The following is an 18,288-nucleotide window of genomic DNA, read 5'->3' as shown; positions in this document are numbered from 1 at the left end:
TTTTTATGGGCTTCATAACAAAGGGGGTGAATACATACGCACATGCCAATTTTCAGTTTTTTATTTCTAAAAAATAGTTTTATGTATATATTTTTCTCATTTCTCAATTCACCAACTTAGAGTATTGTGTTCTGATCCATCACATAAAATTCAGATTAAAAAAACATTGAACTAAAGGCTATAATGTAACAAAATAGGTAAAAAGCCAAGGGGGGTGAATACTTTTGCAAGGCACCGCGTAGTCGTCATGAAGCTTCATTACCCGGCGGATAAAATGAAGATATTAGTGCTTGGTGCGAAACAGAAGCTTGAATACGAAGGGGCCAGGATCTCCATTCGTCAGGACATCCCGCAAAATGTCCTGCAGCAATGGAGGAGCTTCAACGATGTGTGCCAAAAGCTGATTTCCAAGAACGTCAGGTTCAGGATGCAATACCCGGCGACCCTCCGCTTCACCTACAACAACAAGGATTTCTCCTTCGACACAGCTGAGGAGGCTGCTCACGTTATTGGGGCAATGGATACGGTTCTGTGAGTACTGTGAAGAGTTACAGCAGCGTACGCTGATCGGGGTGGTTTGGTGCACAAGTAAACTCATATAACATTATGTTTAACGTAGGTGTGCTCTATTAAGGTGAATCTATATGCCACCCCGAGTCGGGAGCAAGTGGGTGTCATGACGGCTGTCTTTCACGAAGAACAACTGTGGACCATGGTCAAGTGCGCTCACAACGTGCGTTGTTTCCTCCCAGCTCCAAGGGACCCTTTGTTTTGTATCCCTGAGAGGACTGTTCATGCTGCATCCAATGGGACACGTTAGTTTCGGCTGAGTGTGTTCAATGACGAGTACACGTTCCTATTACTTGTGTGGTTTGAAGATAAGTTTAAAGAGAGTGAGTTAGGTCTGGGACCCACTTTTTTCATGTTTTTATATTCTCTTGTTTTCCTTATCTTAGTTCCCTTTTTCTCCTCCTTTTGTGCCCTTGTACTATTTCTTTTATGTGTCTTGCTTTAAGGCTAGATGCACTCATAGTCAGTCATCTAACTGGGTAGAACGATGAATTCCACTAAGTATGTCTCGTTTAACATAAAGGGAATAAATAATGCTGTTAAACGTAAGAAACTATTATGCTGGCTAAAGAAGGAAAAAGCTAACATAATCCTGTTACAAGAAACCCATTTGGATGATAAGGAACATGAAAAACTTAAGAGAGAATGGGTAGGACAAATTTATTACTCGTCATTTTCTACAAGTAAGGGCCATCCTAATAAACAAAAACACTCTGTTTACTTTAGAAAAGTGTGTTAAAGATTGTCAAGGTCAATATGTGATTATTACAGGATTCTTATATGGGGAACATATAATGATTGGATGTGTATATGCTCCAAATGTGTACCAAGAAGAATTCTACTCTAAATTGTTAGCTGATGCCTCTGTAATGTCCGCCACATTCAGTATGCTTGCAGGAGACTTTAACTGTGTTTTGAACCCTGAGGTAGACCAACGCCCCCTGACTAAAGTCACGTCTAAAATGAGGAAGGCCACTAGAGAGCTATGTGTAGATTTACAGCTGTTTGATGCTTGGAGAATTCTCCACCCTAGAGGGAGAGATTTTACCTTTTTTTCACATCCACACCAAAGTTTCTCCTGAATAGATTATTTATTTGTCTCAAGGATGGTGTTAGATAGAGTGGAGGAATGTACTATAGGTACTCGTTTACTATCAGACCATGAAGATACGTCCGTTATGGTTTCTCCCCCCTTCCCCCAACCCACACCACGCTACTGGCGACTAAATCCCTCACTTTCTAATAGTCCCTCATTTGTGACCTTCATGGAAGAACAAATCAATATTTGTCTTTCAATTAATGATAAAAATGATACCAATCCATCAATACTTTGGGATACGCTTAAGGCTTACTTGAGGGGAGCCATAATTTCATATAGCACAGCCAGGAAAAGGGAAGCTTTGAGAGAGCAGCTGAATTTAGAGAGACAATTGGCTGATCTTGATAAACAACGAAAGGATAATTGCTCTGCAACCCTGTTCAAAAAAGCAGAAGCCATATGGTCAGCTCTTAACCAACTCTTGACGCAAAAGGCATAAGCAGTTATCTTCTATGCAAAACACAGACTGTTTGAAATGGGTGACAAACCAGCGCGACTACTTGCACGCTTAGCAGCTGGTAGGCATGACCTTAAGGGCTATCTCCTCCTTAAAGGACGAAACTGGGACAAATCATTATGAGACCAAAACGACGGTAGAGATAATGAAGAGCTTTTACGAAAAACTTTACACCTCAGAATCCACTATATCATCACATTGTATACAGAGTTTTCTAGAAAAGCTTAATCTCCCCTCCTTACCAGAAGCAGTGAAGAGATAAAAAATGCAATCAATTCTCTGCAGAACGGAAAAGCCCCGGGACCGGATGGTTATGGTCCAGAGTTTTATAAAAAATTATTAAACTCTATAGATGGACCTCTGCTAAGGATGTACCTTCATTCAATAGAGAAAGGTTCCCTACCAGGCTCATTATATGCTGCCAATATATCTTTAATCCTTAAAAAGGGAAAACCCCCCGACAAGTGTAGCTCATACTGCCCTATTGTCCTAATGTGGACAGTAAAATCTTTTCAAAAATATTAGCGAAAAGACTTGAGAACTACTCTTAATCGGATCTGACCAGACAGGCTTTATTAAAAGCAGGGATTCTTTTACCAATATGAGAAAATTACATAACACAACATGCAAATACTAATCAGGCACAAGGTCTTGTTATCTCACTTGACACCGAAAAGGCATTTGGTCGTGTGGAGTGGCCTTATTTATTCGCCATCATGGAAAAATATGGACTGGAGGAGGGGTTTATTAAACTCATTAAGCTGATATATTTTTCACCCAGAGCGAGTGTACTTGTTAATGGTATAAAATCATCAGAGTTTAAGTAAGGGAGGTCCACTCGGCAAGGGGACCCTTTGTCCCTGCTTATTTTTCCTTTGGCCATTGAACCACTGGCAGAGGCTATTAGAAGCTATAACAGCATAGCGGGTTTCCAAATTAAATCCACATCATATAAGATTGCGTTATATGCAGATGATTTTCGTCTTTTTCTCACCAGTCCAGATGAGTCCATACCAGCTCTAATGACTGTTATTCAGACCTTTGGATACTTCTCTGGATACAAGATTCATTTTAGTAAGTCAATGGCCATGCCAATTCGATATGGTCATAAGGTGCCAATCATACCAAACTTTCCATTCTTCTGGTCTACCTCAGGATTCTCATACTTAGGTATTTCTGTATCCCAGAATATTAAGAATTTATTGAGAAAAAATTTCAACAATGTACATGAAGATATCAAGAGTGATCTTAACAGGTGGATGGATTTGCCAATTTCTTGGATGGGCAGAATAACTTGTTAAAAATTTATGTTCTACCTCGGCTGCTTTATCCCATGCAGATGTTGCCTCTGTTTATTTCTAAAAAGGTAGCAAGAGAGGTTGAAAGGGACTTCTCAAAGTTCATTTGGCAAAAGAAAAAACCCAGGTTAAGTATGAAAACTTTACAGCTCCAAAAAGACAGTGGAGGTCTAGCGTTCCATAATATTATATTATACAATTGGGCCTGTCATAGCAGATTCATATATGAATGGGTTCACTGCTATTTAAAGGGATTAGAGGACCCACTTGAATCATGGGCTTGTGTCCCATTTAGTTACTAGGGGAACTCACTAGTAAAAAAACTGCCCTTCCCAAAGTAAGGGACAATCCAATACTTCAAAGCTCTATTAAGATCTGGCATGACATGCATAGGTTTGTAGGCAGAAAGGGTGCCTTTTCCTATTTGACTCCACTTATGGGTAACAGGGACTTCCTACCTGGTGTTGATAATGTTGTATTCTGCTCTTGGCGGGAAAGGGGAGTGAGAGTGGTTGCAGATTTGTTTGATGATAATAATGTCCTCATGTCCTTTCCACAAGCACAAAACAGATTTGGACTTCCACAAAAAGACTTGTTTGCCTATCTTCAAGTCCATCACTTTATCAATATAAATTTCAAGCCAACTCAAACAGAAACACTGAAGGGACCAATTGATAAGTTCATTATTCATTTTACATTGAATAAAGGTCTTATCGCATACTTTTATAATAGCCTTCAGAGTTGTAACCAACACAATGTTGATGGGCTTGTGAGGAGGACCTTCAAAGTGTATATGATGAAGATGCTTGGTAGGGATGTATACTTCATAGACAGCACAGGACACCTCATGTTATGAACAAAATTGACCCTAATAGATCACCATTGTGCCTTAAATGTAAGTTAACAAGTGGGACATATATACACTGCGTCTGGAGCTGTCCAAGAATATCAAAGTTCTGGCCATGTGTATCTAAGGAAGTGACAGCAATATTTAAACACAGCATATGTAAAGATCCGGGCCAGTTTCTATAGGGGTTGCCATCTTTGAATAGAGTAATGGATGTGAAAAGATCCAAATTACTCAATAAACTCTTATTTTTGGCCAGAAAATGTATATTATTTAATTGGATTAGTGAGAAACCTCCCACTGTAACAAAGACATTTTTAGAGTTTTTCCTATGGAAAGACTAAGTGCCAAATTAAAAGGAAATGACGACACTTTTATGGACATGTGGCGGCCTCTAATGGATTACTTGCCTAGGGATCTAAGTGAAATTATCCAGAGAGGAAACACTGGCTTAGAAGGTGCCAGACTGTGCAGACCGGTGATAAGAAATATTTATTAGGTACAAGGACACATATTTCTTGTTTTGTTGATAGGTTGTGTTCCCCCCCTAAGTCAGGAGGGGCAGAGGGACAGCCACCATATGTACCGATGCTTTGAAACCAAGGGATAATTCTTCAGATATTTTTAGTTCCTTAAGTTATCATGCTGTCATACTGAAATGTCAGCAAGCCATTCCTGCAGTTATTGTTTATAGGCCACTGAAGCATTGCCCTAATCTCTTGTCTGAGTACTCTGAGATGCTATCTAATATCAGCTCAAATTATGACAATATAATCATTATTGGTTACTTAAATCTACACATTGACGGGGTGCCCTGGTAGCTCACCAGGTTGAGCGTGCGCCCCATGTGCTAAGGCTCAGTCCCTACCGCAGCGGCCCTTTACTGCATGTCATCCCCACTCTCTCTCCCCCTTTCCTGTCTTCAACTGTCCTGTCTAAAATGCCCCAAAATAATCTTAACAAATAAATAAATTCACACATTGACAATAACATAAATAAGAAGGTTATTGACTTTTTACATCTATTGGAAGACCTGATAACACAATGTGTGTGTGTGTGTGTGTGTGTATGTGCATGTGCGCGCGCTTGCAGGAAGCCCCCTACGTGATGATGAAGAAGAATTCTGAGCTATTTCAAGACAATGACCGTTATGAAGGTATGTTTATATACTATATTGATTGTGTGTGTGTGTGTGTTTGATTCTTTTACCAAGCATGATTAGAATACATGTGTCATGTATTTAGATTAATAGCTTCACACCTTTTTTATCATAAAAGCATGGCAGAAATATTGACAGAAATCTTATAATTTACAATTTTCCAAATGTGTCCACTGACAAGTAATATATAATTGCTGATGTAGTCTTACTGCTTATCTTAGTTTGCCACAAATCTTGAAATTTGGAAAATTCTTGTAAACTCAGCTGCTGGCGTAAACAAACCAGCCTCTCCTCTCTTCCAGGGTTGCCACATTTTGAGATTGGTGGCAAACTAAGAGAAAGAGTTAGACTACATACAGACGCACGGTGGATGAGACACTGCATGCAGACAGAGCAGATTGAAATATCGCTTTCTGAAGTTCCATGCCAATTATTGGCTTTTTACTCATGAAGGTTTTATACTTCCATTAATGAGCGTAGCGTTAGTTCATCTGCACACTGGGCCGTTGATAATCCTCTCTGTACCGTTCCCAGTTAGGTACATGTGCACACACTATACCTCTCTGCTCTGCTGTGTGTGTGTGAAGCAGACATCGGCGTTCAGAATCCCGCCTATCTTCCAAAATACAACGCTTGTATCCAAATGAATTATGCTCAAAGCTGCATGGCATTTTCACTGGTTTACTTGGGCGTAGTAAGTGTGACTTAGATCCTCCCGCAATCCCGAAACTAATCGGCATGTGAATAGAGATGCAAATACGCGGGGCTGGGTTTGCACTCTCCCTGTGGAATGTTACCTGATGTGACTGAGTAATGTGAAAAGTTTTATGTTTTATCTTATTCACATAATTTAAAAAAATTGCATATTACACACCGTCGGAGCTCTCGACCCCAGAGGGTTAAAGCTACAGAAATTGGTTCGTCCCATTTCCCCAGACCTATATACAGGGCTCTCCATAAATAACAATAGTACTGCCACCTTCTAATGAAGCATGATTATACAGCTTTTTCAGACTTTCATACAATATACATAATATGTTGGTGATATAATTTTTGAAAATTGTTGCCTGTCACCATATATGTCAAACCCAGGAAGTCTTGGATGGGTAACTGCTGATTATTGGAACGTGCAATATTGAAAATATTCCACACTGTAGTCTGTATTTGGAGACGCTTGTCTAACACTGCTGATCTTTGTCTCTTTGTGCATGTGTTTTTTGTTTGTTTTCTCTGACTGATCCTAGGTTACTGTGTTGACCTGGCCGCAGAAATAGCAAAGCACTGTGGTATACGCTACCAGCTAAGGATTGTGGGAGATGGCAAATACGGAGCAAGAGATGCAGAAACCAAGATCTGGAATGGCATGGTTGGAGAGCTGGTGTATGGGGTAAGATTTAGAGACACAAACAATAATAGAATATGTTGTTCTAATGTTGTTCTAATGTTGAAAGTAGCAGTGAGGGTTGTCTAAGTTCCTTCATTGGCTGATGTCATTACCAAGAAAGATTTCACTCCAGCTGACATCATTAACCAAATTAAGACCAGTTTAGATGTTGGGGACCCAGTCCCTTGTTGGTCTGGTACCTGAGTGGCTCTTAATTTTCCTACGTCCATGTAATGCTACCTCTAATGCTAATTGAAATGCTCCCCCAGCCCTTTAGAATGTTTATTTTTTTTTATTCTGTGGTGTTTTCTTTCGCTAGTGCATTTATAATTCGCTGAAAACAGTATATCGTATATACAGAGACCACACAATACAGCGTATAACATGTCATATGTAATTGATGTTGCATTAAAAAAAGATCTGATGCTGACGTTTACGGTAAGCATATTGTCTCATTTCCGGTGCTCCCATGTCTCGAATGCTAGTTTGCTGCTCCAGCAAAAACTTACTCAACTCTGCTTTATTTTTTAATTTAGCGGCTAAGTGCCTGGATTGCATTTAAACTACACTAGTTACAGAGGTGTCAAGTAATGAAGTACAAATACTTTGTTACCTTACTTAAGTAGAACTTTTGGGTATCTATACTTTACTGGAGTAATTATTTTACAGCATACTTTTAACTTCTACTAATATGAACAGAACAGAACATCTCAGACACACACATACACACATAAACACACACAGACACAGATACACACGCACACACAAACAAACACACAAGCACACACACATATATGCAGACACACATACACACACAGCCACACATATACTGTGATGGAATTTTTCTTGCAGCAGCAGAGTTTAGTAAATATCAATGATAAAAATGAAAACTCATAAAGACTGTTTGAGAATTAAACCAAAGTCTGGTCTTTGAGCATTTATTATATTTTGCAAAATATGAGGATACAGATTCAAAGGTACATGCAGTACAACTGAATGAGCATTACTAATCTAAAATCTAAACATCACATCATCATATAGTCAAAACCTCTCTCAAGCCACCCCTCTAACTTTATCTTTTAGCCTGGCCATAGTTGAAAAAAAGGACATCACCAAAAGTCAAACCATCCTCACTTTCCTCCCTGCTCTCTGTTCCCAACATTAGCCTAAACAATAGTTTATCTCAGGAGGCAGAAGGAGACATGGCTTGTGGCCTTCTCGACTTTGTCTGCTAAAACGTTAAACAAAATGAGAAGCTAGAGTTTCTTAAAAAGAAACCACTAGGCTAAGAGTTCATGGCTGCAGCTGTCCCTCTCTGGTCTTTAAGAGTCTAAGAGGAAGGAACAGTATTTTGTGGAGGTTTAAAACAATCTTTAAGCAAATGGTTAAAATCATTAATCAATAATGGTTAAAATAAAATTTGCCACCACAGTCCACCCTTTTGATTACAAAATAATCACACAAAATAAATTTTACTTTTAAAGATTCAAACCTTATTATAAAATTGATCACATAATCAAACTTTACTTCTTAAGATTCAAACATCAAACATATCTTAGAATTAATCACATAATCAACCTTTACTTCTTAAGATTCAGACTTATGGATATAATTGTCTATTGCTGAAATGCTGTTTTTGAAAGAGGTACAACATTTTTTTTTAATTGTAGCAAGCGTTCACGTCTAAGTAAAAATAATAAAACAAAATTTTTAAATCAGTCTCACACAGTATTGGAAACGGTGTCCAGGACCTCATCATCATACCTGGACAGACGAAACAAGTCAGAGGACTCAGTATTCTGAAGTGCCTGATACTGTATCATATTTACCATGAAGATGGAGGAGACCATTTTCTTGACTAGTGGGATTATGCAGCATACACAGATCAGGAAACCAAACATCAAAGTTATTAGTGGTGCATCAAATCTAGCTAACCAAGCCTTCCATCCCCCTTGAAACACCCAGGCCCACCAGTCCCATCCTGCATAGTGTTCTGGGACGTCCTGTGCTTTGAGATTAGTCAAAAGTAGGTTCAAGTGGTGAATGGTGTCAGTGATGTTTCCTGAAATGTCTGGGATGAATGTGCAGCAGTGAGTGCCTATGATGTGACAAAGGCCCCCCTGTGCTGCTAGCAATAGGTCCAATCCCATCTGATGCTGCATTAGCATGTTTCTCATAGCTCGCATAACAGGAGGAAATTCTCCAAACCCTGAAATCATCATAGCAGTCAAATTCTCAAGACTTTCCTGAACCCTATCAATATTATGTGCATTGTTTATTGTTCCATACCAAGGAAAAAAGCCTGCTGCAAATTTAGTTCCTGGGCTGGTAACCTCTCACTTTTCTCTAGCAGAAACATCAGATGTGGGCACGTACATGGGATAGTGGTGAGTTGTATGCACAAGGGAAGTCATAACTGTAATGGAAGGTGTCAAATATATCATACTACATCTTCCTGCCCATCGTGGAGTCAAAATCTGATACCAATGGTCTCCACAGAGCCAAACATAATCCACTAGAGATCCTGCGCCAGAATCATCAGGCCAACGCATGGTGTGAGTCAAAGATGGTATCAGTACTGAAGCACTAAGATACCCTGGTGTGGAGTGTAAGCATGCACTAATATTTAAATCCCTGTTTCGCGCATTTCAAATCAGTCCACTGACAACCCGTGTTTCCCTACAAGTACTGAGAACCCACCCGGGCGAGAGTCGTGCGCTTCAATGCATAGGGCATGGCGTAAATTCTTCATAAGGCTATGGTGAAACTGTCCTATACTATCAGATGCTTTTCCATTTTAGTTTTAAAGATAGTACCATTCGGAGCACGCACAGTGCGATTCGCAAAACCCCCACAAGGTGGAGGTTGAATAAAAGCCGAATAGAACTGACCCCCCTCATCTCTAACATCATTGAGTGCTGTCAGAGCACAGACAACTTCTGTGAGATTCAATGTGTGTGGTTTTACTGGGGTAGCCTGCTTCTGGGAGTGGGGAAATAGTGAACAAACAACAAGAGTCATTATACCCTACATCACGCGTGAACTTCTTAACTAGGCCAAGCCATGCATTAGTGGAGAATGCATCATTATCCTCAGAAGATCCCCATCTGTTAGATAAACTTTCAAAAGTCTGCGTCAATTGTGGTGATTCTGTGTCAGATGTGGGAGGTGAGATTACTTCAAGTTAAAAAGATCCGCAGGGAAGCCTCCCTAAGGTCATAATACACACAACGAAGTAACCTTGGTCCGAATACTGAGCATTGGTCAATGTTAACAAGATGCCTGTTGAGGAATAGTTTACTTTCTTTATTGATAATCTATTGGTTAGGTTTGTGTGGTCGAATGAGGAACATTTTCCTCCTTCTCTGTAATAACCAATGTCCATCACCTCTGCAATGTAACATACATATACCTCTCTCTCCTACTGATGCTCCATGCTCCCCGCACCACACAAAGTCACAGGGCTGAAGCATAAGAGTGGATGTAATGTTGACCATGATAGTAACATTAGCTCTGTGATACCTGTTGTACTCTGAACGCCATCTCCTCCTAGACGCAGAAACTGTGGAACGCGTCACTCGCTTTCCCCTCCCATGTTCCTCACTAGTGTTCCTAGTATGTCTGGGTGTGTCTGTGTCATTGGGAGAAGTGGTGTTGGAAAAAAATTACTTCAGTCAGCGGTTTATCATATCTTTCTAACATTACGAATGCAAAAATCACAAATGCAGTAATGAAGAATAAACTCAGTACAAATTTGGACCCCCCGAATCTCCTCGGAGGGTACCATTTCAGCAACTTGTCGTCCTGCTGCTCCATGTGTGCATACCACAGCACTCCGCTCCTGTGTGTGTGTGTGTGTGTCTGAGCACACTGCTCTGAGTCACAGAGGAATGTCAACAGTTCCTCAGTGTAACGAAAACAAGGATTGTGCTGTGAGTGTCAGAGCTATCAGAGCTCCATAGAATGAGAATTTTTATTTTTTTTTTTTCAGGAATGTGCTGTGTTCAAAAAGGTACAATACCAGTATGTTGGTCACACTTTCTCTCCTCCTTCAGTGTGTTTGCAAATCAGTGAGAAAAACTCCAGTTTTTCCCCGATTGATTTCAGAGATAGCACAGAAACGCCGTCTGTCAGGCTGGTCTCTGAATCGATTTCCCTCGTAGGTGACTCAGCAGGGAACCTGCTCGTCACTTGTTGCAAGTGTTAGCGAATCTGGCACCTCTCCTGGGTCCGGACCCTGTTTGCAGTGTGTCGCGTGCAGCCACGTGGATCGTTCCGCGACCTTGACTGCTGTGTGAGTGACCAGAGGATCTGGAAGGGTCCTTCCCACCGTCTGGACTGCCAGTTCTTCCTCCTGAAGCTTATGCAGTGGTCCCTCAGCTGGTTTAGGCAGACCTGCTGAAATCAGTTTTCTTATGTCAGAAAGAGCAGAAGAAAGTTGGGTGCAGTATTTCAACATGTCATGTTCACATAGAGCTGTTGAGGGAATTGCCGCCTTTGGCATTTCTGTCCTTACATAAGGAGGCCTGGCAAACAGAATCTCATACGGACTGAGATTGGAACGAGATCGTGTACGCATTCGCATGTACATTAGGACCAAAGCAAGTGCCTTTGTCCAAGGGAGGCCTGTGTCTGCACAGCATTTAGCTAGTTTCGTCTTTAACGTCCCATTTTCTCGTTCTATTGATCCCGCGGACTGGGGATGATAAACGCAATGCGTTGTGATGTTCATGGAATTTGTCCACATATTCTTCGTCTGGAGTTGGGGAGACAAGAGAGATACAATGCATTTGTTGTGGCGTTCTTAGCTCTGCTAAAGGTGACACTAGTTGTTGTGCTTCTGTCAGGAGGTCGATAGCCTGACAAAGGTTAATGTCCCATAGAAATGTGAAAGAGTTTGTGCTTTTCGATTGTAACGAAAACATGTCAGGAAAAAGATGATTTTTATCAAAACGCACAACCCTGAGGCCAGTGGGGGTAGGAATTACCCCTATACCAAAAACACACATCAAATCACTTCCCAATAGATTTACAGGGCACACAGGTGAGAGCAAAAATGAGCATTTTGCTCTTCTATCTGGGTCTGGATCTGTAGGATCTGTGTGCACACAAGTCATTGGAGCAGTACATTTTTCTGGCTATACCATACCACTCGCACTTCGAGAAAGAATTACTCTACCAGAACGTTTTTGTTTAGGAAACAATGATTTTTTCAAAACCGAATTTGTAGCCCCTGAATCAACCAAGAATTCTATTTCCCTCCCCTGTATTGTCAACACTGTAGTAGGCAGTTTTTTATACACATCTGATGAATACATAGCATAAGTAGGCATTTTCTCTGCTAATTCCTTCTGTTCTATATGCTGTATTGCATCTAATATGTTTTGCCTATTGTTTGGGGGAGGTGTAGGTGTTTGTGGTATGCAGGAAAGCATGTCTTCATTGCAAGCATGTGTATCTGTGTGTGTGTGCATGTTACCCTCCTTAACAGGTGCACTCGTGTCATCCTGTCTGTCCATTCCACCCCCACCTACTCCCCACCGCCCGCTCAATCTGCAAACTGCTGAGGGTCGTTCCGCTGTCCCTTAGACGAGTCCTTCTTGGGGTGGGACATTCATAGGCCCAATGCCCTTTCTCGCCACAGTTGTAGCAAGTGTCTTTGTCCACTACCGGAATGTTGCCACGGCCCCTGCCTTTGTTTCCTCTGCCTTTTCCTCTGCCTCTGCCTCTGCCTTTTCCTCTGCCCGCACCCTTTCTTTCTTGAGACATTGCTGCCACAGTTTTTATGAGGGTTAACTGTGCAGCATCACTGTTCTGTTGTCTTTTCTTCTCCGTCTTGTCTCTTGTGCTGATTTTCTCAGCATGTCTAGCATGTCTAACAATCTCCATCAGGGCTGAATCAGGCAGTCCAATGCAGGCCCTGTCCACTTCAGCTCGAATGTCAGGGAGCAGCCCACTCAAAAACACGTTTTTGAAATGAGCTTCCCATAGTTCAACCACTGCTCCGGCGGCAGTGGTGCGAGCAATGCCGCTGTGTCTATCAAAAGTCTCAGACAGCCGGTGCTGGAAGTCCTCCACCGTCTCGCCTTTATTCTGCTTGGTGTTTGCCACACGTGACATGTCGATTCTGTCTGGAAACACGGTCTCTATGCCGGTTAAGAGATCCTCCAGCAGGTCATTGTAGCGGTCATTTGCTCTATTTGCGAGATTTGGATGGTGGAGGACTGGATCATCGGTCAGGTCTTCGGGGAGAAGGTGTCGGATCTTTGCATACTCCATAGGCCCCAGGTTTATCATCAGAAGACGTCGTATTTCTGGAACAGTGGGCAGAAAAGTCTCAATGAATACCTGAAGGGTCATGGTAAATTGTGCACCAGAGTTACTATTCCCCCTGCTTGTGTAGGGACTTGAATCATCGGGAATGCATCTTCGTCCTTCGTTGCATTCATCTTCGTCCTCCTCAGTTTCCTCTGCGAGGCCTTGCAATACTTGCAATCCAGCGGTCGCGGCTGCATCAGTGCGGCGGAGGAGTGAGATGAGCTGTTCCCGTGTCTGATCGCCTCTCGTCTGTCGGGTCGTCGGTACCCTGGCTGGTCTCTTCCTCTTCCGTGCGGCGGGGGTAGGGTACGGGGGTGGAATGTCCAGAATTGAATCCACGGTTTTCAAACTCGGATAGAGAGGAGAAAGTGTGTCAGTGACATTGTTCATTTCTTTTTCTTTTTTCTCTTTTTTGTTAGTATCAGTCATGCTCAACAGTGTCATCTGTTTCTGCGACTGCTTTCTCTCTCTGTTATCAGCTTCTTTCATCCACACATTAAAACATGCCTTATTATCCTCAATTTGTTCTAAGACCTCTGTTTTAATTGTTTTCTTCCCCTTCAATTTTTTCTCTTCCTCCTCAAGATCTAATTTTAGCATTCTGAGCTTCGCTACACTCAGGGAACCATTTGGCGGAAAGCCAAAGCTTTTTGACCAATAGGACAGACATCGCAAACAATCCGGTCCATATTTATGAGTCATTTCACCCACTATGGGTCCAGTTGCATCACTGGAACGGGAAATTTCGTTTCCCATAATTGATTCTTGGACTTTATAGTATACTATGTCTTGCTCAATGTGATCGTCACCACACCGCGAGGTTATTTGTTCGGGAAACTTGCGTGAAAACCTGTGTACAGCCCTGCGGACGAAATTAACTTAATAGTCAAATAACTTGACCTATTTAGTATGTTTTGCCTTGTTGCAGTCTGTCTCTAAATAATCAAGAGGCTCTTTTTAGAGTAACGTTACAACCCAGACCGTCCTGCAGGTTGTCCTTAAAGGGTCCAGAACTTGTTTAGAGTCTCGTTACAACCCAGACCGTCCTGCAGGTTGTCCTTAAAGGGTCCAGCACTCATTTAGAGTATAGACTATTTGTTTTTGCTCGGGAAACTTGTATGAAAAACCCGGTGCGACCCTGCAGTCAAAATCTCTTAAATAGTTAACTATTTTATTTACTCTGCAGTCCGCCTCTTTAATCAGGAAACATGCTATCAGTTTCGTAGATTAATTCTTTAGGCCTTGCCTACTGTTCTGCCAGTTCTCTTACTGGTCTTGTCCGTCAATCAATTGTCTTATCACTATATGAGAATTCAATCATAAATATGTCCGTGTCTGCCAAAAGATGTCATTCATAACCTCAGTTATGTTTTTGTTAACCAAAATGACCCACAACACATATCAAAATACTCAGTCTCAAAAGTCAGAATAAGTTTCATTTGTTTGTTAACACAATACTAATGATTTTTGCAATTATTCATTTTGATATAATTGACCAGATATTGATTTTACAATCCAATTGAATTGTTTAATTTGGATCTTACCCGTGCTGCCAGAAATCTCTTCCTGTTCATTTTAACCGAGTGGAAAAACAGCTTGGAGTCCTCCGCGGTCCTGGCCTCCTTCTCTCTGAAAAATGTTTTTATTTCGAGGTTTAGAGGCAGGCTGATCGTTGATCTCCTGGTTTGCAAGACTCCAGGCCCACGGAGTCCTCCGTGCCGCTGTTCACAACCGTCCTGCCAGACAACGCCAATCTGTGATGGAATTTTTCTTGCAGCAGCAGAGTTTAGTAAATATCAATGATAAAAATGAAAACTCATAAAGACTGTTTGAGAATTAAACCAAAGTCTGGTCTTTGAGCATTTATTATATTTTGCAAAATATGAGAATACAGATTCAAAGGTACATGCAGTACAACTGAATGAGCATTACTAATCTAAAATCTAAACATCACATCATCATATAGTCAAAACCTCTCTCAAGCCACCCCTCTAACTTTATCTTTTAGCCTGGCCATAGTTGAAAAAAAGGACATCACCAAAAGTCAAACAATCCTCACCTTCCTCCCTGCTCTCTGTTCCCAACATTAGCCTAAACAATAGTTTATCTCAGGAGGCAGAAGGAGACATGGCTTGTGGCCTTCTCGACTTTGTCTGCTAAAAAGTTAAACAAAATGAGAAGCTAGAGTTTCTTAAAAAGAAACCACTAGGCTAAGAGTTCATGGCTGCAGCTGTCCCTCTCTGGTCTTTAAGAGTCTAAGAGGAAGGAACAGTATTTTGTGGAGGTTTAAAACAATCTTTAAGCAAATGGTTAAAATCATTAATCAATAATGGTTAAAATAAAATTTGCCACCACAATACACACACACACATACATACACAGACACACACACACACACACACACACCTACGCAGGCACACAGACACACGTACACACAGACACAAATACACACACACACACACACACAAACACACATGCACACACACACACACACACACACACACATATATGCAGACACACACACATCCGCAGCCTCACACAGACACACACAAACGCACACACACACACACAAAGACACACACACACACACAGACACACACACACACAGACACACACATACACACAGACACACACACACCCCCATCACACACAGACACACACACACAGACACACATACACACAAACACACACACAGACACACATACACAATTTGTTTCATATTTCTGCATATGTGAGTCATTATTAGCTAGAAAATAGACTCAGACCTCACAATGTTCTACATATTTTGACATTTTTCAACTTTTAAAGCAACAATTCAGTTTAGCTTCAACTTTTAACTTTTTAATGAAATTCATACTTATTAAAACGATTTCCACTTTTTCAACTACTCTCACTACTTCAACTTCTTCTTATGGATTTAAGCTATTCATCCAGTTTAGCTTTAGCAATTCAGCTATTCAGCATTCCCACGCATTTTCTGCAGGAAATGCATTTTCTAGTTATACGTGTTGTTGTTTACCGAGCTCCAGGTCCATATTCAGAATTTTTATCTGAATTCTCTGAGTTTTTATCATGCGTAGTACTTAAATCAGACAAAGTACTTATTGTAGGTGATTTTAATATCCATGTGGACGACAACTATAGCCTTAGTATTGCTTTTAATTCACTACTAGATTCAATTTGTTTCAGTCAGAGTGTGCATAAGGCCACTCAGTGTTTTAACCACACCCTTAACCTTGTGCTGGCATATGGCATCGAAATTGAAGATTTAATAGTATTTCCGCAGAATCCTTTATTATCAGACTATTCATAATAACTTTTGAATTCTTAATAATAATAATAATAAATTGAATTTATATAGCGCTTTTCATGGACTCAAAGTTCTTACTACCCAACTATACGAATTTAAATAAAAGCTTCTACACTAGATGCCTATCTGACAGTGCTATAGCTAAATTTAAGGAAGATATTCCAACAGCATTTAATTCAATGCCGTTCCTTAATATAACAGAGGACTCTTATGTTAACTTTAGTCCCTCCCAAATTGATAATTTTGTAGACGGTGCTACAGCCTCGCTACGGACTACTTTAGACTCTGTTGCTCCTCTCAAAAAGAAGATGATGAAGCAAAGGAAACTAGCACCTTGGCATAACTTGCAAACTCGCAAATTAAAACAAACCTTGCAAAAACTTGAAAGTAAATAGCGTTCCACCAAACTGGAAGAATTTCATTTAGATTGGCAAGACAGTCTGAATACATATAGGAAGACCCTCAGAAATGCCAGATCAGACTATTACTCATCACTAATAGAAGAAAATAAGAACAACCCAAGGTTTCTTTTCAGCACTGTAGCCAGGCTGACAGAGAGTCACAGCTCTATTGAGCTATTTTTCCTATAGCTCTGAGTAGTGACAACTTCATGAGCTTCTTTAATGATAAAATTATGACAATTAGAGATAAAATTCATCACCTCTTGCCCTCAACTTCTAGCGGTTCACCTTTAAACGCAGGAAGAAGCGTTTCCCATGGTTAACACTTCATTACTAGATATGATGAATATGTCTTTATTAACAGGTTATCTACCACAGTTATTTACAATAGCTGTGATAAAACCTCTTCTGAAAAAAACCACCCTTGATCCTGAGGTCTTAGCCAACTATAGACCTATATCTAAATATTCCCATTCTCTCCAAGATCCTTGAGAAGGTAGTCGCTAATCAGTTATGTGACTTTCTACATAGCAATAGTTTATTTGAGGACTTTCAGTCAGGATTTAGACTGCATCATAGCACAGAGACGGCACTGGTGAAAATTACTAACGACTTTCTAACTGCTTCAGACAAAGGACTTGTCTCCATACTTGTCTTACTAGATCTTAGTGCTGCATTCAACACTATTGACCATACCATGCTGTTACAGAGACTGGAACACTTAGTTGGCATTAAAGGAAACACACTAAGCTGGCTTAAGTCCTATTTATCTGATTGATCACAATTTGTTAATGTTAACGAAGAATTCTCCAGGCTTGCTAAAGTTAGCCATGGCGTTCCACAAGGCTCAGTGCTTGGACCAATTGTATTCACCTTAAATACAGTATGCTTCCTCTAGGCAATATTATTAGGAAACACTCAATTAACTTTCATTGTTATACGGATGACACACAATTATACCGATGAATTAAGCCAGATGAAACCAGTAAGTTAACTAAACTCCAAGCATGCATCAAAGATATAAAATCATGGATGACCTACAATTTTCTGACGTTAAACTCAGACAAAACTGAAGTGATTGTGCTGGACCCTAAACACCTCCGAACCTCATTATCTAAAGATATAGCTACTCTGGATGGTATTGCCTTGGCCTCCAGCACTACTGTCAGAAATCTAGGATTTATTTTTGATCAGGATATATCCTTTAACGCCCACTTAAAACAAACCTCAGGAACAGCCTTTTTTCACCTTCGTACCTTTGCCAAAATTAGGAGGCTGGACTATTGTAATTCCTTACTATCAGGATGCTCAAATAAAACCCTTAAGACTCTCTAGCTGATCCAGAATGCTGCAGTGCATGTTCTGACAAGAACTAAGAAAATACATCATATTTGTCCTGTATTAGATTCTCTGCATTGGCTTCCTGTAAAATCCAGGATTGAATT

The 18,288-nt window shown here is 40.6% G+C and overlaps 1 protein-coding gene across 5 annotated transcripts in view; it reads left to right on the top strand.

The window, feature by feature from the left end:
- LOC120565568 (glutamate receptor 2-like) overlaps nt 1-18,288 on the top strand; it is a 124,093-nt gene that overhangs the window by 69,517 nt on the left and 36,288 nt on the right. For all 5 annotated transcript variants that reach the window (XR_005640270.1, XM_039811482.1, XM_039811474.1 and 2 more), the window contains exons 11-12: nt 5,364-5,427; nt 6,675-6,817. Coding sequence is in view for 4 of the 5 variants with exons in the window: in XM_039811482.1 (XP_039667416.1) it covers nt 5,364-5,427; nt 6,675-6,817 (207 nt within the window). In the remaining variant the exon portion in view is untranslated. The remainder of the gene's footprint in view (nt 1-5,363; nt 5,428-6,674; nt 6,818-18,288) is intronic.

Source organism: Perca fluviatilis, chromosome 1 (genome assembly GCF_010015445.1).
Source record: "Perca fluviatilis chromosome 1, GENO_Pfluv_1.0, whole genome shotgun sequence".
Lineage (NCBI taxonomy): Eukaryota > Metazoa > Chordata > Actinopteri > Perciformes > Percidae > Perca > Perca fluviatilis.
This window is presented reverse-complemented; position numbering and strand designations above follow the sequence as displayed.